General features: G+C 41.7%; 1 protein-coding gene across 5 annotated transcripts in view; it reads right to left on the bottom strand.

The window, feature by feature from the left end:
- The window catches only part of LOC106611591 (E3 ubiquitin-protein ligase RNF130), an 81,691-nt gene that overhangs the window by 20,142 nt on the left and 38,119 nt on the right, over nucleotides 1-23,430 (bottom strand). For 3 of the 5 annotated variants that reach the window (XR_006771037.1, XM_014211969.2, XM_014211972.2), the window contains exon 4: nucleotides 7,835-8,097. Coding sequence is in view for 3 of the 5 variants with exons in the window: in XM_014211969.2 (XP_014067444.1) it covers nucleotides 7,835-8,097 (263 nt within the window). In the remaining 2 variants the exon portion in view is untranslated. The remainder of the gene's footprint in view (nucleotides 1-7,834; nucleotides 8,098-23,430) is intronic. The other 2 variants (XR_006771038.1, XM_014211971.2) reach the window with 1 other exon arrangement.

The following is a 23,430-nucleotide window of genomic DNA, read 5'->3' as shown; positions in this document are numbered from 1 at the left end:
CAGCACAAATGACTCTTCTCAAACTAATTTCCCAAAACTCCATAGTGTAGCATTAGAGATAGCTAATTGAAGGACATAAATGACATTCACACTCATTTCAATGGTTGGGAACCTTTTTGCTTTAAACATTTTTGAACCATTGGAACAAAAATAGTGCAGTACATTGAGCTCTAGCCCAGTCAACCGAAGACATGGCAAGTTTTACTGTAAAAATAGTGTTAATAATTGATCTTTGGACTTTTCAACCGAGGGCAGAATAAGGTGCCAATGAGTGAGGTTCAGTACATTGGGACAATGTTAAAAGACCCAGAGCCAGAATCATAAGCATTTTGCAGTATTATACCCTGGAGAAGAAGAACAAGAAAATGTTAATTGTGAGGTCACAGTGTACAAAGAAACAGAACACTGTCTCATCTTTAAGGCATGGTTCTTCACGTTTCTAGAACCCTTTGAGAAAATAAGTAGCGCAATCCTTGCACAGATGCCGAAGCTTAGAAGTCAGGGTCTAATTTTAGCTATGCATTCACAGTGTGGAGAGAGACAGACATTTGTAAAGCACATATGCTGCAGAAGGGAAAGACCTTGTTCAGTTTCTTTCCACTGATTAAACAGGCTGCTGATTTAGCACCAGTACTGTAGACACAGTGACATTGATTGAGAGTGAGAGAGACAGTGTGTGCATGTGTGTGTGAGGGTGAGTGACACTCCCCCTGTGCCAAATGATCAGCAGGAGTAATAGGTCTGGTCCCTCCCATTAACTACTACTATGGCTCAGTGTGAGTGTAGTGGACTTATCTCACTGACCTAAGTGGATCTTCACTCATTAACACAGCCCCCACTGATTAATACTGCACTCTAGTGTGAAAGAATACACTGCGGTGTGTGTGTGTGTGTGTGTGTGTGTGTGTGTGTGTGTGTGTGTGCATGTGCGTGCGTGTGTGCATGTGCGTGCGTGCGTGTGTGTGAGAAAGAGAGAACATGTGAGCTTTGCAAACATACAGAAGCAGTTGACCAGGCAGTTTAATTAGTTTGTGGGGTTAAACTAAAACAAACAAAAGTTAGTGACCTCTTGCCGCCTCAGAGAGGAGAGACAGTGAGTGATAGTCTTTAAACTCCCAGTAATTAGTATTTAGTGACCCACAGTATTTAGTGACCCACAGTATTTAGTGACCCACAGCATTTAGTGGCCCACAGTATTTAGTGACCACACATAAACACAGATGGTGAGGGGTTGTTTCTGATAGATAGATAGCTAGCTAGTGAGGAGTCTCGCCCTGTCAGACGCTACATAGATCAGCTTGTAAACAGTCTTAAATGGCTCCTTGTTTTGTCTCCTTTTCCACAGTTGTGAAACGACATTGAAGGTTTATACCACAGAGGGAAGGACAAAAGGAAATTAGGCTATTTAAAATAATTGGGACAAGACCCACTAACCTCTACTGTCCTCCACTATCCTGGCTTAAATTTCGGGCACAATTAAGGTACTAAAGGTAGTATCTTAGACCAGACCAACTGAAAAAGGGTGTGTGTGTGTATTTTTAAAGATGCCAGACGCTAAGGAAGCAGAGTTTTACAACAACGACCCTCCATTAAGGATTCATGAACGATTTAACACATAAACATTTCATGGCTGCTTCCTCTCACAGAGAGAGAGCGAGAGAAGGGGGGAGACAGAAAGAGAGAGAGAGAAAGAGAGGGTACAGAGCAAGCGTGCGAGCGAGAGAGAGAGAGCAGAGGAAGGTCAACCGAGCCAGACATACAGTCAACAACTGGAGGTCATGAAGGTGACTGGCGCTTCACCTGCTATCCACTTCCTTTACCTGATATGAGTCCTCACAGACAGTCGACTGAATACTAGTATGTCAAAGTGACATTGAGGGCATATGCCTCAACAACATTTGTCACCACTATCTAAAGATGTTTGCACTCAATTGTTAACTTCCATTTTTTAAAAGCAGCTGGATTTTTTGTAGCCCTGGGTATTAATACCGAGACGTCTGCCTCCATTCTTAAGAAAAATATAATGGGAGAACTAATACCATTAGTACCTGACTGCAATAAAACCATTCAAGTGTGGTAACTATGAGCTAGATGTGTGGATCTCAAATTAGGATTGGACGCTAAGAAAAGATGTGCTGTTTTTCTGTTACATATATTTGAAATACGTAATTCAAATACTTTTGAGTATTTTGTAACTTGTATTTCAAATGGCCTGAACTACAATCCAATGTATTTTGTAACAAGATACTTTTGAGACCTGTACAATTGTATTTGTCTGTACAATTTTTTATAGTGGTTCATAATTTGGTGGCCCCCTTTCACCCTGCATTGGTATCAGAAGTCTGATGGCACTATGGTGCGATAATAGTGTCTGCTAAATGACCAAAATGTAAATGAAAAAATTATTGCTTGCAAAGCATGCTGGGTATTATTATAATGAGCTCCGCCCCCGAAAGAAGGCCAATAATAATAATACCTGTTGTGCTTTGCAATTGTTCATTTTTTCATGTACATTTTGGTCATTTAGCAGACACTTTTATCCAGAGTTTTATCCAGAGTGACTTACATTCTGTTAACCGGCCTGCTAGCTACCTAGAGCTACTTGGAACCCTAACTACTAATCCACGACTGGTCTATCGACGTCACCGCATGAAGAGACAAAAACAGACTTACCCCCATCGTGACGTCCCCCAAAGGCTAACTTGCTAGCCCCGGTCTGCTAACTGCTAGCTTGCCTGCCCCAGTCTGCTAACTGCTAGCCCCGGTCTGCCAACAGTGCTGTGCCTAGCTCCACTCCCACTCCCCAGGTGCTCTCATTTGTTGACTTCTGTAACCATAAAAGCCTTGGTTTCATGCATGTTAACATTAGAAGCCTACTCCCTAAATTTGTTTTACTCACTGCTTTAGCACACTCTGCCAACCCGGATGTCTTAGCCGTGTCTGAATCCTGGCTTAGGAAAACCACCAAAAACCCTGAAATCTCCATCGCTAACTATAACATTTTCCGCCAAGATAGAACTGCCATAGGGGAGCTGTGTTGCAATCTACTGCAAAGATAGCCTGCAGAGTTCTGTATTACTATCCAAGTCTGTACCCAAACAACTCGAGCTTCTACTTCTAAAAATGCACCTTTCCAGAAACAAGTCTCTCACTGTTGCCGCTTGCTATAGACCTCCCTCTGCCCCCAGCTGTGCCCTCGATACCATATGTGAATTGATTGCCCCCCATCTATCTTCTGAGCTCGTGCTACTAGGTGACCTAAACTGGGACATGCTTAACAACCTGGCCATCCTACAATCTAAGCTTGATGCCCTCAATCTCACACAAATGATCAATGAACCTACCAGGTACAACCCCAAATCCGTAAACAAGGCACCCTCATCGATGTCATCCTAACTAACTCACCCTCCAAATACAACTCTGCTGTTTTCAATCAAGATCTCAGTGATCACTGCCTCATTGCCTGCATCCGTAATGGGTCTGCGACCAAACGACCACCCCTCATCACTGTCAAACGCTCCCTAAAACACTTCTGCGAGCAGGCCTTTCTAATCGACCTGGCCGGGGTATCCTGGAATGAAATTGACCTCATCCCATCAGTAGATGACGCCTGGCTATTCTTTAAAAGTGCCTTCCTCACCATCTTAACCTGTTTGGGCTAGGGGGCAGTATTGAGAATTTTGGAAAAAATATGTGCCCATTTTTAACTGCCTCCTACACCAACTCAGAAGCTAGAATATGCATATTATTGCTCAGGTTTGGATAGAAAACACCCTAAAGTTTCTAAAACTGTTTGAATGGTGTCTGTGAGTATAACAGAACTCCTATGGCAGGCAAAAACCTGACAAGGTTTCATGCAGGAAGTGGCCTGTCTGACAAGGAGTCGTGTGTCTTGCATCTGTTTATTGAAGAGTAAGGATCTTAGCTGTAACGTGACAATTCCCAGGGCTCCAATAGGCTCTCAGAACCTGGGAAAAACCTGAACGATGACGAGGCAGCCTCTGGCTGAAACAGATTATCGCCTTATCCAAGTGGCCGATCAGAGGACCATTGAATGAGGCGCGTGCACGATTCGCCCCCGTGGAGAAATTTCATTCGGCTGTTTAGCTTATTGCAGATTCCCGGTCGGAATATTATCGCTTTTCTACGAGATAAATGGCATAAAAATTGGTTTTAAACAGCGGTTGACATGCTTCGAAGTACGGTAATGGAATATTTAGACATTTTTTGTCACGCCATGCGCCATGTGCGCGACCGTTATTTACCATTCGTATAGTGTCTAGAACGCACGAACAAAACAGAGGATATTTGGATATAACGATGGATTATTTGGGACCAAACCTACATTTGTTATTGAAGTAGAAGTCCTGGGAGTGCATTCTGACGAAGAACAGGAAAGGTAAGAGCATTTTTCTTATAGGAAATAGGATTTTGGTGAAGGCTAATCTTGCCGGGTGTCTAAATAGCTAGCCGTGATGGCTGGGCTATGTACTTAGAATATTGCAAAATGTGCTTCATCCGAAAAGCTATTTCAAAATCGGACATATCGAGTGCATAGAGGAGTAATGTATCTATAATTCTTAAAATAATTGTTATGCTTTTTGTGAACGTTTATCGTGAGTAATTTAGCAAACTGTTAGTAAATTCCCCGGAAGTATGCTTTTTCTGAACGTCACATGCTAATGTAAAAAGCTGTTTTTTGATATAAATATGAACTTGATTGAACAGACATGCATGTATTGTATAACATAATGTCCTAGGTGTGTCATCTGATGAAGATCATAAAAGGTTAGTGCTGCATTTAGCTGTGGTTTGGGTTTTTGTGACATTATATGCTAGCTTGAAAAATGGGTGTCTGATTATTTCTGGCTGGGCACCCTCCTGACATAATCTAATGTTTTGCTTTCGTTGTAAAGCCTTTTTGAAATCGGACAGTGTGGTTAGATTAAGGAGAGTCTTGTCTTTAAATAGCTGTAAAATAGTCATATGTTTGAGAAATTGAAGTAATAGTATTTCAAAGGATTCAAAAATCGTGCCACTGAATTCAGGTGGCTGTTACGTAGGTGGGACGAATTCGTCCCGCCTTGCCCATAGAGGTTAAATAAGCATGCCCGAATCAAAAAAACTAGAACTAGGAATAGATATAGTCCTTGGTTCACTCCAGACCTGTCTGCCCTTGACCAGCACAAAAACATCCTGTGGCGTTCTGCATTAGCATCGAATAGCCCCAGTGATATGCAACTTTTCAGGGAAGTTAGGAACAAATATATACAGGCAGTTAGAAAAGCTAAGGCTAGCTTTTTCTAACAGAAATGTGCATCCTGTAGTACTAACTCAAAAAAGTTCTGGGACACTGTAAAGTCCATGGAGAATAAGAGCACCTCCTCCCAGCTGCCCACTGCTCTGAGGCTAGTAAACACTGTTACCACCGATAAATCCACTATAATTAAGAATTTCAAGAAGCATTTCTCTACGGCTGGCCATGCTTTCCACCTGGCTACCCCTACCCCGGTCAACTACCCGGCACCCTCCACAGCAACCCACCAAAACCCCCACCATTTCTCCTTCACCCAAATCCAGATAGCTGATGTTCTGAAAGAGCTGCAAAATCTGGACCCATACAAATCACCCGGGCTAGACAATCTGGACCCTCTCTTTCTAAAATGATCTGCAGAAATTGTTGCAACCCCTATTACTAGCCTGTTCAACCTCTCTTTCATATCGCCTGAGATTCCCAAAGATTGGAAAGCTGCCGCGGTCATCCCCCTCTTCAAAGGGGGTGACACTCTAGACCCAAACTGCTACAGACCTATATCTATCCTACCCTGTCTTTCTAAGGTCTTCGAAGGCCAAGTTAACAAACAGATTACCGACCATTTCGAATCCCACCGTATCTTCTCCGCTATGCAATCTGGTTTCAGAGCTGGTCATGGGTGCACCTCAGCCACGCTCAAGGTCCTAAACGACATCATAACCGCCATCGATAAGAGACATTACTGTGCAGCCGTATTCATCGACCTGGTCAAGGCTTTCGACTCTGTCAATCACCACATTCTTATTGGCAGACTCGACCGCCTTGGTTTCTCAAATGATTGCCTCTCCTGGTTTACCAACTACTTCTCTGATAGAGTTCAGTGTGTGAAATCGGAGGGCCTGTTGTCCGGACCTCTGGCAGTCTCTATGGGTGTGCCACAGGGTTCAATTCTCAGGCCGACTCTCTTCTCTGTATACATCAATGATGTTGCTCTTGCTGCTGGTGATTCTCTGATCCACCTCTATGCAGACAACACCATTCTGTATACTTCTGGCCCATCTTTGGACACTGTGTTAACTAACTTCCAGACGAGCTTCAATGCCATACAACTCTCATTCCGTGGCCTCCAACTGCTCTTAAACGCAGGTAAAACTAAATGCATGCTATTCAATCGATCACTGCCCGCACCTGCTCGCCCGTCCAGCATTACTACTCTGGACGGCTCTGACTTAGAATACGTGGACAACTACAAATACCTAGGTGTCTGGTTAGACTGTAAACTCTCCTTCCAGACTCACATTAAGCATCTCCAATCCAAAATTAAATCTAGAATCGGCTTCCTATATCGCAACAAAGCATCCTTCACTCATGCTGCCAAACACACCCTCGTAAAACTGACCATCCTACCAATCCTCGACTTCGGTGATGTCATCTATAAAATAGCCTCCAACACTGTACTCAACAAACTGGATGCAGTCTATCACAGTGCCATCCATTTAGTCACCAAAGCCCCATACACTACCCACAATTGTGACCTGTCCGCTCTCGTTGGTTGGCCCTCGCTTCATACTCGTCGCCAAACCCACTGGCTACAGGTTATCTACAAGTCTCTGCTAGATAAAGCCCCGCCTTATCTCAGCTCACTGGTCACCATAGCAGCACCCACTCGTAGCATGCGCTCCAGCAGGTATATCTCACTGGTCACCCCCAAAGCTAATTCCTCCTTTGGCCGCCTTTCCTTCCAGTTCTCTGCTGCCAATGACTGGTACGAACTGCAAAAATCTCTGAAGCTGGAGACTCATATCTCCCTCATTAGCATTAAGCACCAGCTGTCAGAGCAGCTCACAGATCACTGCACCTGTACATAGCCCATCTGTAAACAGCCCATTTATCTACCTACCTCATCCCCATACTGTATTTATTTATTTATCTTGCTCCTTTGCACCCCAGTATCTCTGCTTGCACATTCATCTTCTGCACATCTGCCATTCCAGTGTTTAATTGCTATATTGTAATTACTTCGCCACCATGGCCTATTTATTGCCTTAACTTACCTCATTTGCACTCACTGTTTATAGACTTTTTGTTTTCTTTTGTTCTACTGTATTATTGACTGTATGTTTTGTTTATTCCATGTGTAACTCTGTGTTGTTGTATGTGTCGAATTGCTACGCTTTATCTTGGCCAGGTCGCAGTTGCAAATGAGAACTTGTTCTCAACTAGCCTACCTGGTTAAATAAAGGTTAAATATATTTTTTAAAATAAAACAGGCAGTGCATTCAACTAATGTAGATAAACAACCACATATCACAGTCATAGCAAGTCATGTGTTTATTTGTTACCGTTACTGAGAATGTTGTTGTAGTGAAGGCGTGTACTGGGAAATGTATTTTGAAATGACAAAATACCTGTAGGTATTTGTATTTTATCAAAATACAACTCTATAAAAGTACATTGATAAATTGGTATTTTTGTAACAAGATACATTTTGATGCATCTTTTGCCCATCTTTGACCCTAAGTACATAAAAAACAAATAAATACCATATTGTAAAAAAAGTGTAACCATTAGCAAACATACTCTATGTCCTACCTGGCTGCGGTCACGTGCGTTCGTAAAGCGTATCTTCTGGATGAAGTAGAAGATGAGCCAGGCAGAGGAGATGATCATGAGTACGATGAAGGAGATGGAGACGAAGACCAGGGAGCCGCGGTTGATATTCTTGGCCTGGCCACGCTGGCCCACCACCACACTCACCAGCACCGTCAGGTTCCTCTCCAGCAGACCCAGGATCTCCTTGCCGTACGACTCAGTGATCATCACCGCCACAGTGTCACCCGTACCTGATGAACACAGTAGAGGGGAGTTAATAGCATAGTGGCTAGGTTTTTGTGGTAATCCAATCAGAGCTTTTGCATGTTTTCTTGTGACACGTCAAGTCAACGAAAGCAATGACCAGTTAGTCCCGATCCATGATTTTGGAGGCAGTCAGTTAGCATACACTTATTCACAGTTTGCACATTTTCGCTCCACTATATTCAATCTGCTAGCTTTTAAATGTCAGATCCATAACACAATACTACTATTGGATAGGCAATTTCGCGTCAACCATATTGACAGGATCCACAGAGCAAAGTCAATAACAGAGCGCCTTCCCATCCTAAATCAGTAGATTAGAGGGTTTCCAACCAATTTCTCTTTAGCCACTATGAAAAGACCCATAGAGCCAGTCACCAGTCAACACATTCTCATTCCTCTACATGGGCAGATTAAGGATCATTAAATCAGTTCCCTGTGTTAGCATTTCAAGGCGTTAAAGTCCTGGAGCTGGGTTTTAATAGGGTGTCGTAGAGAGAGTCTGCCATCCATCTGCATGGCATCACCAGCCAGTCCCAATAGACAGTGTCAGCAGATCAGATCTACTCTCCCTAGCGCAACCCATTCCTCATTTATTAAGACAGGGTTCTGAACACCTGCACAGCCAACATAGCTGTGTAGTGACGGATTGAATATCCCATGGCCTGAGGGAATACATGTGGAGACAAGGGAAACGTGTAAGAGAACATATAATATATCCATTATGTGAATAGGGGCTCCTGAAATGTTGTATACCCTATGTGAAGAAATGTGAAATATTATGCCAACAAAGGTGATGTGGTATAATGGAATTCATTCATGGACAATGACCGCAATGCATTGCAGGGCATTAGCCAGTGGAAAATAATCACTGTTTATTTTAAACTATATAAGCAGTGGTAGCCATCTGTGATCATCATAATCATCTCCATTTTAAGTTGGTGGTAGTAAGAGGGTCCAGACAGCTGACTGCTACAGGCCAGGGGGAGTCATGTTACTGCTGGAGACGACTCCTCTCTGTCCCTCTGGGCTCTTTACCACAGCTTGCCTTACCACTAATAGCAGCTGAAAGTGCACTGTGTGTGTCTGTGTGTGCTCGTGTGTGTAAGGGTGTCTACTGTACATCAGTGTGTGTGTGTGTGTACGGGAATCTGTCTAAATCTACGTGCCTGTTTACTACACATCTGTGTGTGTGTGTGTGTGTGTGTGTGTGTGTGTGTGTGTGTGTGTGTGTGTGTGTGTGTGTGTGTGTGTGTGTGTGTGCGCAGTTTACCTTGCCTCAGTGTTGACCAATGGCACACTGGTCACACACACACCAAGGCCATGAGATTAACACAACCCACCACCACGACTGTTCTGTGCTACCTTATAGCCTAGCACAGTATACAGTAGACTCCATCGTGGTGGCATCCATTGCCATTTCGGTAAGCAAGCCTAAGCATGCAAACTCGCCAAGTATATTGACATACCAACTGAAAATAAAGGCAAACATTCAGAGAGACACACACACACACACACACACACACACACACACACACACACACACACACACACACACACACACACACACACACACCTGGGATGAATTAGTTTCATGAGGGCTTGGTCTTGGGCAGGAAACATCCACTTTGAGTGGAGAAAACATCAGGCATCTACCTTTCTCCTGTAGAACACATTCTCAATTTTCTAGAGACGGTGACTATCTGCATTCTCACTGTGACATAAACCTCTCTTTCTTTTTCTTCAGACATCCCTCCTTTTGAACTTGTATTTTTTTAAATTTTTCTTACAGACATCCCCCATTCCTCAAAGATGTCAAAACGACAAACAAGCCAGTGCCCAAACTGCTTCATCCTCTTTCCCTCGTCAGATATTTTGTTTGTTTGTTGCACTTCCAGAATTAAACCAACATTGTGACAAAAGAAGCATGAAGACTATCCTTCACAGATCATTTGGCTCCTAAAGTCCTTGAAAGTTTGACTTTGAATTATCAATAATGTTACCAGATGGTAATTCCTCCAGAATTGGCCTAAAAATATATGTTTTCTTAAGAGAAAGAGAGAGATCAAAAGAAAAAGGGAGAGACAGAAAGAGAGAGAAAAGGGCTGTAATTCAGAGGGCTGGGTATAATGACTCCCTGTCGTGCAGGCTGAATGACAACAGTTAAGTCATTACACTATTCGCCTCTCTACCTCGCTCTCTCTCTCTCCATCTCTATCTCTCCCTCCTTCTCTTTGTACCTATCCTTCCCTCCCTCCCTCCCTCTCCCTCAGTGGAAGCCCTCTCTTAAAGGTGCCCTTTAGCCAAACGCCACCGGGCTACTGACTCAGCGTGTTTGGGGAGCACGGGTGCCACGGGATATGGGGTCATTGAGAGCACCCTTGCACTGAGCTACCTGACAAACAGCGAGAGGATGGAGGGAGGAAGGGATTTCTTCACTTCAAACTCATGTGTCAACAGACCACAACTTAATTCAACCGCACCAAAACACTACTCTAATAGACGGGTTGGTTGTTTAGCAACAAAATCGAGGCATGCGCAACGATGGGGCAAAACCGACGGGGTTGGCTTAGATTGTTGAAAACGTAAATACATTTGCACAATGAGCACTTGTCTCTCAAATACATCACTACAGTTGTTGGTTAGCTAGTTAGCATATTTTAGTCATATTAGCATTAACATGAAATCAGTAAAAACACCTCAAACCAAGAAATGGAATCAATGAAACGAGCTGAAGTGAGCCACTTACAATTCCCCACATGGCAGTGTCATTCTTGCTAGCAATCTGGCCATCCAGAATCACAACAGGCTGACTTCTGCCCCATGGAAGTGCACACATCGTTTTTGTGACATTGTCAGCTAATCCATCTATGGTCCCAAATTGAAGGGCGTCCACAGAACAACCACATTGTGGTTGGCATGTGGTCAACCGCTGAAAAACAAGGTTCAAATTAACAGTAAGTTGTTAAACCACTGACCGACAACCTAGTTGGTCTACTGCTGACTATTGCAGTTGAGCTATGTCTACTCAAACACACAAATACGCACGCACTTACGCATGACACGCACGCACACATGCACAGAAAGACCCAAACACAACCTACTATAGATAGGAATTGCACCCCATTTCAATAGAAATTGGCCCTCACTTCACTATCTAATGGCCATAAAGCAAGCAGGACAAACAACAAACAACAAAGAGAAAGAAACCTTGACCTGAGACACGCCCCCTTGCCCCCGGTCCTAATACTGTACATACACACACACCAGCTCCGCTTATCACGAAAGAAGTGCAGCTGGCTTTACAATATGCTCTATTGCCCAGGGTTGATGGGAAATCACGGCCAGTCAAAACTATGGCGCTGCACAACGGGCCGCTCCCATTAATCATTGGTTTTATGGGGCTAGGCTATGCTAGTTCACCATAGACCAAGCACTGAACACACATGTAGGGACCTGGCCGGGCTAGACTAGGCTAGGGTACCATAGACCCAGCACAGTTCACGTGTTGTACCAAAGCCCAGGGGGGAAAATCAGCCATGACTCACATTGACTTATTAACTCCAGTGCCTCATGCCAAAGGTGTGGGATGTGAGTGTGGGAGATGGATAGCAAGAAAGCAGATACGAATGTGTGCGTTTCTGAAAATCTGTAGTTATGCCTTTGGAAAACATAACCCATTTTTTATTTATTTAAGATGAACTAGTCCACTTCCCCCCTCTGTAATGCTGAAAACATAATAACAAGCTGACACAGAAAAAGGGAGCGATACCTCGGGTTGACCTTGGACTTTCAAACTTCACTTAATTTGGATTAAACACATATCGACTTCTGGACACGTGATGTCTTCTGATGGAACTCTACACCAGTTACTCATAAAACAGAACACGGCTAAAGTAGTTTCCTTTTATTACAATTCAATCATTGTTTGTTCTCTACAGCTACTGACGATAGCTAAGTAATTCGATTTTAGTTGCCAAATGTCGTCCTACAGTAAATACATGATGGCATAAGGGCAACGTAATGTCAAGTGGAAGGTAGCCTAGCGGTTAAGAGCATTGGACTAGTAACCGCTAGGTATCTGGTTCGAATCCCTGAGATAACTAGGTGAAAAATCTGTTGTGCAATTTTTTTGTGTAAATACCTCTGGATTAGAGTGTCTGCTAAATGACTAAAATGTAAATAATGTTGCTAAGTGTCAATGACTTTGTGCAGAGGGGAATGATATATGTGACCGACCACCTCGATTCGGTCTTATGTAGCAAAATCTGAAAGTGTTTTTTTATATTGGATAAAAATAGAGACTCAGAGCTACTAAATGGTATATCATACGCTGCAGTTAAGGAAGAATGGGAAAGCAATTCTGCTTTGAAAGTTGATGCACTTGTAACCCCACTTTTCAGAAAATGGCCTCGAATGTTTGGTACACCTACTGGAGAGCTCTTCTTTGTCTACAACAATTCAGCCTCTTTCACATCCTCTTAAGCCTTAGCCCCACCCATTTCTTTAAGGATTCACATGTGAGGCCATGTGCTAAAAAAGGGGGAAAAATATGAAATGCTTATGCACTGAGTGACAGTAAATTGCCCGCTGCAAATTGAGGACACACACACACACACACACACCCACCCCTCCACACGCTGCTTCTAATCTGCAGCTTTTTTTGCAGTGAGAGGGAGGTATCTATTTAGACATATTAAAACACTACCATTTTTTCCCCGATCACGAGTATCATCCGATCCAACTAACAATTGTTTATTTACAGACACGATTACGAGTATGGCCATGTCGGCACACCCCTACCAGACACGCTTGTCTAAATTGATGGGTAATGTGAAAGAAATGCTATAACCACCCAGCCACATCTAGCTAAGTGGATGGGTCACTATTGTCTAGACATGTACACAGTGGTGTAAAGTACTTAAGTCGTACAGTAGTTTACTATTTATATTTTTTGATTATTTTTACTTCACTACATTTCTAAAGAAATGAATGTACTTTTTACTCCATACATTTTCTCAGACATCCAATTAATTTGTTCTTAACTGACTTGCCTAGTTAAATAAAAGGTACAAATAAAATAATAATACAAAAATAAATAAAAAATCTATCAAAAAGTACTCGTTACATTTCGAATGCTTAGCAGAACAGGAAAATGGTCCAATTCACCCACTTATCAAGAGAACATTCCTGGTCATCCCTACTGCCTCTTACCTGGCGGACTTACTAAAACACACATGCTTCATTTGTAAATTATTTCTGTTGGAGAGTGCCCCTGGCTATCCGTAAATGAAAAAAAAACTAACATTTCAAATGATTTATACTTTTACTTTTGATACTTAAGTATATTTTAGCAATTACATTTACTTTTGATAGTTAAGTACAGTGCATTCGGAAAGTATTCAGACACCTTCCCTTTTTTCCCATTTTGTTCAGTTACAGCCTTATTCTAAAATTGATTAAATCATTTTTTCCATCGCAAAGATTCAACCAAGACTTCAAACTAAACTTGCTGAATACCTGGTCTGCATACCCATTGTTTGCAAACCCATTGCTGTTTGAATGAATCTTGATAACAAAAAAAGAAAGAACGCACTGCAAGGGTCGCAAATGCAAGTGTTTTGGTCGCAGTTTTGAGCCCTGCACACACTCAGCCTACAGGTTTTGGGCTGATAACAACCCAAAACACAGTAAGACGCTGAACTAGAATGAGACTGCAGGGACCACAAGAGCAGGCATAAACAAGTTGAGCTCTCTCTCGCTCTCTCTCTCAGCAGTTATATGTAAATCTCCAAAGCTAAGTCAAGTCTCCAGACAGGCATTCACCACAGAGGAAATCAGACAGAGCCAGGCAGGCACGTGCCCAGGCATGTTTACATGCCTCACTCTTTGGCTTTGTTTTATGGGTGGTGTCTAATGGCTGAACCTAGACCTGTCGTGATGGCTTGCTTCCAGATACTGATCCAAGGTCTGGTTCAGTTTTTCCCCCTTATGGTCAAGGGTAGGATTGACAAAAGCTCAGCGTTTCCTAGATCTGTGACTATGAGGAAATTCTATTCAGAGATTGTGTGACTAAATTACATCTTTTGCACCCCATTACAATACAAGCACTTCACAGCAAAAGCACCAAAGCAAGGCCTTTTCTCATTTTCGTCCTCTCTTTGTCTCACCACCATCCCCATACACAACAGAGATCAGAGGCATGTTTATGAACATTAACACGCACACATAAATCCTCGTCAGCACAGTCAAACTTGCTGTTGTCAGTGTTATCTCTGCCCCATATCTCCACACAACATCTCTGGTACAGTGCCTTCAGAAAATACTCATACCCCTTCATTTATTCCACATTTTGTTGTGTTACAGCCTGAATTCAAAATAGATTAAATAAAACATTTGCTCACCCATCCCAACACAATACCCCATAATGACAAAGTGAAAACATGTTTAGACATTTTTTCAAAAATCTTGAAAATGAAATACAGAAATATCTCATTTAAATATGTTTTTTACATTCCCACCCCTGAGTCAATACATGTTAGAATCACCTTTTGCAGTGATTACAGCAGTGAGTCTTTCTGGGTAAGTCTCTAAGAGCTTTGCACACCTGGATTCTGCAATATTTGCACATTATTCTTTTTAAAATTCTTCAATCTCTGTCAAGTTCAAATTTCAAAATCAAATCAAATGTATTTTTATATAGCCCTTCGTACATCAGCTGATATCTCAAAGTGCTGTACAGAAACCCAGCCTAAAACCCCAAACAGCAAGCAAAGCATGTGAAAGAAGCACGGTGGCTAGGAAAAACTCCCTAGGAAAAAGTTGGTTGTTGATCATTGCTAGACAGCCATTTTCAAGTCTTGCCATAGATTTTCAAGCCTTGCCATAGATTTTCAATCTTATTTAAGTCAAAACTGTAACTAGGCCACTCATGGACATTCAGTGTCGTCTTAGTATGAAACTCCAGTGTATATTTGGCCTTGTGTTTAGGTTATTGTCCTCCTGAAAGGTGAATGTCACCCAGTTTGTGTTGGAACCAAGTCTTCCACTAGGATTTTGCCTGTGTTTAGTTCTATTCCTTTTCTTTTTATCCCCCCCAAAAACTTTAGCCCTTGCCGATGACAAGAATACCCATAACATGATGCAGCCACCACCATGCTTGAAAATACTAAGAGTGGTACTCAGTGATGTGTTGTGTTGGATTTGCCTCAAACATAACGCTTTATATGCGCTGACCAACTCGCACAATGTAGGTCGTTGGATTGCACAAGCAATATATAAGATGCCGGAGCTGTGTCTATTTCGGCCAGTTCCGAGATAAAGAAAAACACCTGAATTTCCAATGTAGTAATTGCCGAAGGCTATAGAGAAGAAGTTGCTACTTTGAGTAAACAAATTGCTAATTTGTACCAGCTATTGGGGAAGCCACATCCTCCTACCTTCTCGTTCTCCACTCCATTGGCAGCAAACACCACCAAGCTGAGGGGAGTCTCACAATCGGGAAGACTATTGTCGTTGGATTGGCCATTGCCGCGGGGGATGCTGGTTCTTCTCCAGAGGCTGCAGCTAGCGACTCCTTTGTGGATCAAGATATCCAACCATGGAGACACATCGCGGTACGGTGTGGGACTCAATGCCAGCGAGGACCTCTATCTCGACCCTCTACAGCGACGGAAGCAATGAGTGTTCTCCAGATGTCAAACAGCTTTGCTGCTTTAGATCCTGAGCTCTGATCCCCGTGATCTGTGGTGGCCGAGTTGGAGTTGGAAAAACCAAGAATAAAAATGGAGCTGTGCAAAAGGCTTCGGAATAAAACAATAATGGTAAACGGCTAGCTACCATTTTAAATCGGGAGCTCAATGGTAAAGCAAGTGTCAATCCAAGATACATGCACACTTTGTTTTCCAGGTGCTAAAGTCACCGAATACATTTTAATTTTACCAGTAGTCAAAAAGCAGATTCCTGACCTGACAACAGTTGTGTTGCACGCTGGTTCAAATTACATTATGGGAGTGAAGTCTGAGGGACTCAGAAACAACTTATTGTTGCTCTTGGAAACAGCTCGAAGCCTTGAGGGAAGAATCGTTATCTCAGGAGCCATCCAATCTCATCGCCATTGTGGGACAGAGTTTTATTCATATGTGGTCTTTTCATCTATGGCTAACGCGTCTTTCTAAAGACATGGACACGTCATTTGTTGACAATTTTGAATGCTTTTTCCAAAAACAGAGGAACTTCGTCAATAATGGAATTCATCTGGGTGAAAATGGCATCTGCCTCCTATCGTCCAACATGGAAAAGGTACTTAAACAATAAAAAACGATATAGGGTTAGTCCCAGTATTGCTATAGCAAGTATTGTATCAGACTACCATTTAACCACGTTTTCATAAACGTAGGGGTAATGTACTTAGTAATCTTGTCCCCATTCACATTGTTCACACTGGCGATTATACTTTCGCAAACACCTCAAGTACCCCGGTTGATATCAACAATCCACGTTTTTAAAAACTGTAAGGGACTTGGGTTTTTACATTTGAATATACGTAGTATATTGTCAAATGTTGATTTTATTAAGATTTTAGTTTCTCAGGCTAGTCCTGATTTCGTTGTTTTATCTGAAACTTGGTTATCAAGGAGTTCTAATGATGCAGATATTGCACTGGATGGGTACAATGTTTTTAGAGTTGACAGGGTGAGTGGTGCGGGAGGAGTTGCTATCTATGCTAAAAATGACCTCTCCACTGCACTAATTAAATCTGTCTCCATTCCAAATCAAGTTGGAGTGTTGGCTCTGTCTTACATTAGGTAACAACTGTAAAGTTACAATTGTTGGAGTATATCGCCCACGTTCTGCTAGTAAGAATATGCTTAGCCATTTAACAGAATTATTAGCCACTTTTATATCAACTGAAGTCATTTTCCTACGAGATTTTAACTTTGATTGGAAAACACAGGACTCAGACAGTTTTAAAGACTTTTGTACTGAGGTAAATCTCACACAATTAATCACTGAGCCAACAAGGCCAAATCTTAAGGTGCCTACAAAGTCCTCGTTGCTTGATTAAATACTAACAAACGCACCTGAGAAATATAGAGCTAGGGGAGTATTTCCATTAGGTGTCAGTGATCACTGCCCCATTACATGTGTTAGAGATGTCAGAATTCATAGGGCCAAACCTTGTATTATCACGAAATGAAATGACAGAAACTTGAGTGAACAAGCTTTCTTACAGGATCTTTCCCATAGTAACCTTGAATCTATTTGTAATATACATGGAACCAAGTTGACGTTAGAAAAGTGTACTAGTGTTTTTATTTCTATTGCAATAAACATGCTCCATACACTAAGGTTAGAGAAAAACATTTCTGATGCTATTCGTAAAAAATATGTAGAATGGGCTAAGGCTAGAGAAACGTATTCTTGTTCTGACTTGCTGACTTTTAGGCAGCTGAGAAACCTGTGCATCAGACTTGTTAGAAGAACAAAATCGGATTACTATGTGACTAGTTTAAATGACTGATGGGAATCCAGCAAAATTCTGGAAAGTAGTTAAACATTAAAGAGCAATATGCACTCCACACTCCCAAATCAGATAGGGTTGGATACTGGACTCATTACTGATAAGAACACCATTGCTAATGCCTTCAACAATCACTTCATCGCAGCAGGCAATCTTTCTGAGAAAATGTCGACCACAAATGACGGAAGAAAAGATGCATATGAAGGGATTATGCACGAGTATGCTGATGGTCAGGGTTTCTCACTAAGCCTCTTCACAGAGAAGAAAGTTATTGATGCCTTGCTAGCCATAGACACTAAGAAAGCAACAGGGGCTGACAAACTTGACCCAGGGTTGCTGGCTAGAGCTGCACCACTTATCTATGGTGCTCTTACTCATATTCTTAACCTCACGTTGACCTCTGGGGTCAAACCCAAACCTTGATAATTATTGACCAATCTCTAAGCTGTCTTGTCTTGCAAAAATGTTAGTCATTGGTAAATGTACAGCTGCACTCTTTCTTGTCTGACAGCTGCATACTGAACAAATTAGCAGTCCGGTTTTAGACCAGGGCACAGTACTATCACAGCCACCACACTGGTTGTAAATGATATTGTAAGAGCCTTGGATAAGAAGTTGAACTGTGTTGCTTTGTTTCTTGACCTGTCGAAGGCTTTTGATACAGTTGATCATTCTCTTCTGCTGAAGAGACTGACCTCATTGGGGTCGGCCTCAGATACATGTTTGTGGTTTCAGAATGATCTCAGTGATAGATCTCAGGCTATTATTTCAGATTGGGTAAAATCAGATTTTGTCACTGTTCACAAAGGAGTCCCACAAGGTTTTATTTTAGGTCCTTTGTTATTCACTATATACATAAATGATATCTGCAACATTCATATCTATGCTGATGACACAGTACTATATGCCACAGCCCCATCACTCGCTCAAGCATTTACATTCCTGCAATCTGACTTTCAATTGATTCAAGATGCACTTGAAAATTTTAGGCTTGTGCTTAATTCAAGTAAAACTAAGTATACGGTATTTTCACAATCCAAAAGTATACAATTGGAAAATCTGAACATTGCTACCCATGATGGCTCTCCTTTGGAACATGTTCCCACCTATAAATACCTTGGAATTTGGTTAGATGATAATATCTCTTTTAAAACTCATGTAACTGAGCTGGTAAAGAAGCTGAAATTGAGAATTAGATTTTTTTAATAGAAATACATCTTGTCTGTCATCACAGAAAGGAAATTGTACAGGCCACTTTTATGTCAGTGCTTGATTATGGTGATGTTTTATATATGCATGGATCAGCATCAGTACTGAATAAATTGGATGCAGCATATGATGCAGCGTTGCGCTTTGTTACTGGTGCAAACTTTTGCACACATCATTGATTTTTGTACACTTCGGTTGGCTGGGACTCCCTGACATTTAGAAGGGCCAAACACTGGTTGATATTGGTTTATAAAGCTGTCTTACAGAAACTTCCTAATTATCTTAACTCAAAAACCCAGTGGTCAAACAGTATTTATCAGACTCGGTCACGGGATATGCTAGTGCTAGAGATACCCCAGATTCACTCTGAGTTAGGCAAAACGGCATTTAAATATCATGCTCCACACTCATGGAATGAATTGCAGAGAGAACTCCAGATAGATGTTTTGGTGCCTGTAAGACAGTTTAAATGCACATTACATTAACTTTTTATTATAAATTGTGATTGCTTTTTGTAATGTGTGTTTTGCTTATAGATGTTTATTTATTTTAATATTTTTAATCGCCATCTTGTACTTTTATATGTTTTAAATTTGTTTAGTTTTAAATTCTTATTCATTGCTTTGTTGTTTTTATTGTTGTATCACAGGGCACAACTGTAAAAGAGGCTGTCTCAGCTTAATTCCCATGTTTAAATAAAAGTTAAGTGTATTTCTTTGCTACATTTTCTGCAGTTTTACTTTAGTGCCTTATTGTAAAAAGGAATATTTTATTCTGTACAGGCTTCCTTCTTTTCACTCCATCATTTAGGTTAGTATTGTGGAGTAAATACAATGTTGTTGATCCATTCTCAGTTCTCCTATCACGGCCATTAAACTGTTTTAAAGTCACCATTGGCCTCATGGTGAAATCTTTGAGCGGTTTCCCTCCTCTCCAGCAACTGATTTAGGAAGGACACCTGTATCTTTGTAGTGACTGGGTGTATTGATACACCATCCAAAGTGTAATTCAATACATGCTTTTAATTTTATTTTTACCCATCTACCAATATGTGCCCTTCTTTTCAGACGGATTACCAGGACGTGTACTCCAAGCATGTGCTAACCAACTGGCAAGTGTCTTTACTGACATTTTCAACCTCTCCCTGTCTGAGTCTGTAATACCAACATGTTTCAAGCAGACCACCATAGTCCCTGTGCCCAAGAACACTAAGGTAACCTGCCTAAATGACTACCGACCTGTAGCACTCACATCTGTAGCCATGAAGTGCTTTGAAATGCTGGTCATGGCTCACATCAACACCATTATCCCAGAAACCCTAGACTCACTCCAAATTACATACCGCCCCAACAGATGATGCAATCTCTATTGCACTCCACACTTCCCTTTCACAACTGGACAAAAGGAACACCTATGTGAGAATGCTATTCATTGACTACAGCTCAGCATTCAACACCATAGTGCCCTCAAAGCTCATCACTAAGCTAAGGACCCTGGGACTAAACACCTCCCTCTGCAACTGGATCCTGGACTTCCTGACGGGCCGCCCCCAGGTGGTAAGGGTAGGTAACAACACATCCGCCACTCTGATCCTCAACACGGGGGCACCTCAGGGGTGGCACAACACCATCATTCAGTTTGCCGATGACACTGGTCAGGCCTGATCACCGACAACAACGAGACAGCCTATAGGGAGGAGGTCAGAGACCTGGCCGTGTGGTGCCAGGACAACAACCTCTCCCTCAACGTGATCAAGACAAAGGAGATGATTGTGGACTACAGGAAAAGGAGGAGCGAGCACGCCCCCATTCTCATAGATGGGGCTGTATTGGAGCAGGTTGAGAGCTTCAAGTTCCTTGGTGTCCACATCACCAACAAACTAACATGGTCCAAGCACACCAAGACAGTCCTGAAGAGGGCACGACAAAACCTCTTCCCCCTCAGGAGACTGAAAAGATTTGGCATGGGTCCTCAGATCCTCAAAATGTTCTACAGTTGCACCATCGAGAGCATCCTGATGGGTTGCATCACTGCCTGGTATGGCACCTGCTTGGCCTCCGACCGCAAGGCACTTCAGAGGGTAGTGCGTACGGCCCAGTACATCACTGGGGCCAAGCTTCCTGCCATCCAGGACCTCTATACCAGGCGGTGTCAGGAAGGCTCTAAAACAATGTCAAAGACTCCACCCACCCTAGTCATAGACTGCACGGCAAGCGGCACCGAAGCGGCAAGTCTTGGTCCAAGAGGCTTTTAAACCGCTTCTACCCCCAAGCCATAAGACTCCTGAACATCTAATCAAATGGCTACCCAGACTATTTGCATTGCCCCCATCTTTTACGCTGCTGCTACTCTCTGTTATAATCTATGCAGTCACTTTATTAACTCTACCTACATGTGCATATTACCTCGACTAACCGGTGCCCCCAAACACTGACTCTGTACCGGTACCCCCTGTATATAGCCTCGCTATTGTTATTTTACTGCTGCTCTTTAATTATTTGCTACTTTTATTAATTTTTGTAGGTATTTTTCTTAAAACTGCATTGTTGGATAAAGGCTTGTAAGTAAAAATTTCACTGTAACACCTGTTCTATTCGGTGCATGTGACAAATACAATTTGATTTCCTTTGTCGAGGCATTGGAAAACCTACCGGGTTTTTGTGATTTAATCTGTGTTTTAAATTCACTGCTCAAGGACCTTACAGATAATTGTATGTGTGAGGTACAGAGATGTCATTCAAAAATCATGTTAAACACAATTATTGCACACATAGTGAGTCCATGCAACTTATGTTACTTGTTAATAAATGGTCTACTACTGAACTTATTTAAGCTTACAATAACAAAGGGTTTGAATACTTATCGACTAAAGACATTTCAGATTTTCATTTTTAATTAATTTGAAAAAAACATTATGGGGTATTGTGTGTAGACCAGTGACACAAAATCTCAATGTAATCAATTTAAAATACCGTATCTACGGTATACCGAGATATTTAGTAATAGCTACCAGATGGTTTTTCAAGGTATTTGGAAATAGCCACCGGATTTTTAAAGATTTGAATAATTGTAGATACTTAAGTAAATACCTGCAGTCAACTTGTGCAGTACGTTAGGAGAAAAAGCAGATTGCGTTCTTCATTTCACCTGCTCATTTATTTTTCATTATGAAGTTTGCCGGTAGTCCCCAGTCACATGTTGTTTGTTTACAAGCACTTAACAACGAGAGACCGGAGTCTTGTGAGTCACTCACTGTTGTGCAGCACGTGCCAGGTGATTTAGTTACTGTATCTAATTCACAACTAAATGTTTGCCAGCTAGATATCTTATAACAATTAAGTTAACTGTCTAAAATGTGCAAAATGCTCTGCATTTGTGCATTTGGTTTGCTACCATAGTAGCTAGGTAGCTATCTAGTTAAGTAGTTAGCTTCTTCCAAAATCAACCTTCGCTTGGTAACAGCAGAGAATCCCGAGAGCCTTGCTGTCTAATATTTTGTGTGTGTGCAGCCAACTGTGAGTAGCATTTTTAAAATAATTTTAGAACTTTATGAACTGGGATGTCTGTCCTGCAAATCGTTTACAGTGCCTTCAGAAAGTATTCACACCCCTTGACTTTTTCCACATTTTGTTGTGTTACAGCTTGAATATAAAATGGATAAAATTAAGATTATTTTTGTCACTGACCTACACAAATGAATTACAAATGAAAAGCTGAAATGTCGAGTGAATAAGTATTCAACCACTTTGTTATGGCAAGCCTAAAGTTCAGGAGTAGAAATGTGCTAATATGATTGTGTGTGCAATAATACTGTTCAACAGGATTTTTGAATGACTACCTCATTTCTGTACCTCCACACATACAATTATCTGCAAGGTCCCTCAGTCGAGCAGTGAATTTCAAACACAGATTCAACCACAAAGACCAGGGAGGTTTTACAATGCATTGCAAAGGGCACCTATTGGTAGATGGGTAAAAAACAAAAAAAACAACATACATTGAATATCCCTTTGAGCATGGTGGTTATTAGTTACATTTTGGATGGTGTATCAATACACCCAGTCACTACAAAGATACTGTATAGGTGTCCTACCTAACGCTGTTGCCGTAGATCAAGGAAACTGCTCAGGGATTTCCCCATGAGGCCAATGGTGACTTGAAAACAGTTAAGTTTAATGGCTGTGATATGAGAAAATGATCTTAATTGACATAGTGAAAAGGAAGCCTGTAGAGAAGAAAAAATATTCCAAAACATGCATCCTATTTGCAACAAGGCACTAAAGTAATACTGCAAAAAATGTGGCAATGCAATTATCTTTTTGTCCTGAATACAAAGTGTTGTGTTTGGGACAATTCCAATACATTACTGAGTATCACTCTCCATATTTTCAAGTATAGTGGTGGTTGTATCATGTTCTGAGTATGCTTGTAATCGTTAAGGACTGGGGAGTTTTTCAGGATAAAAAAGAAACGGAATGGAGCTAAGCAGACACCACCCAAGCTTGGGATACCACCCAAGCCTAGCATGTGTACACACACACACACACACACACACACACACACACACACACACACACACACACACACA

Source organism: Salmo salar, chromosome ssa09 (assembly GCF_905237065.1).
Source record: "Salmo salar chromosome ssa09, Ssal_v3.1, whole genome shotgun sequence".
Taxonomy (NCBI): domain Eukaryota; kingdom Metazoa; phylum Chordata; class Actinopteri; order Salmoniformes; family Salmonidae; genus Salmo; species Salmo salar.
The sequence above is the reverse complement of the archived record's forward strand: the minus strand, read 5'-3'. Positions and strand labels throughout refer to the sequence as shown.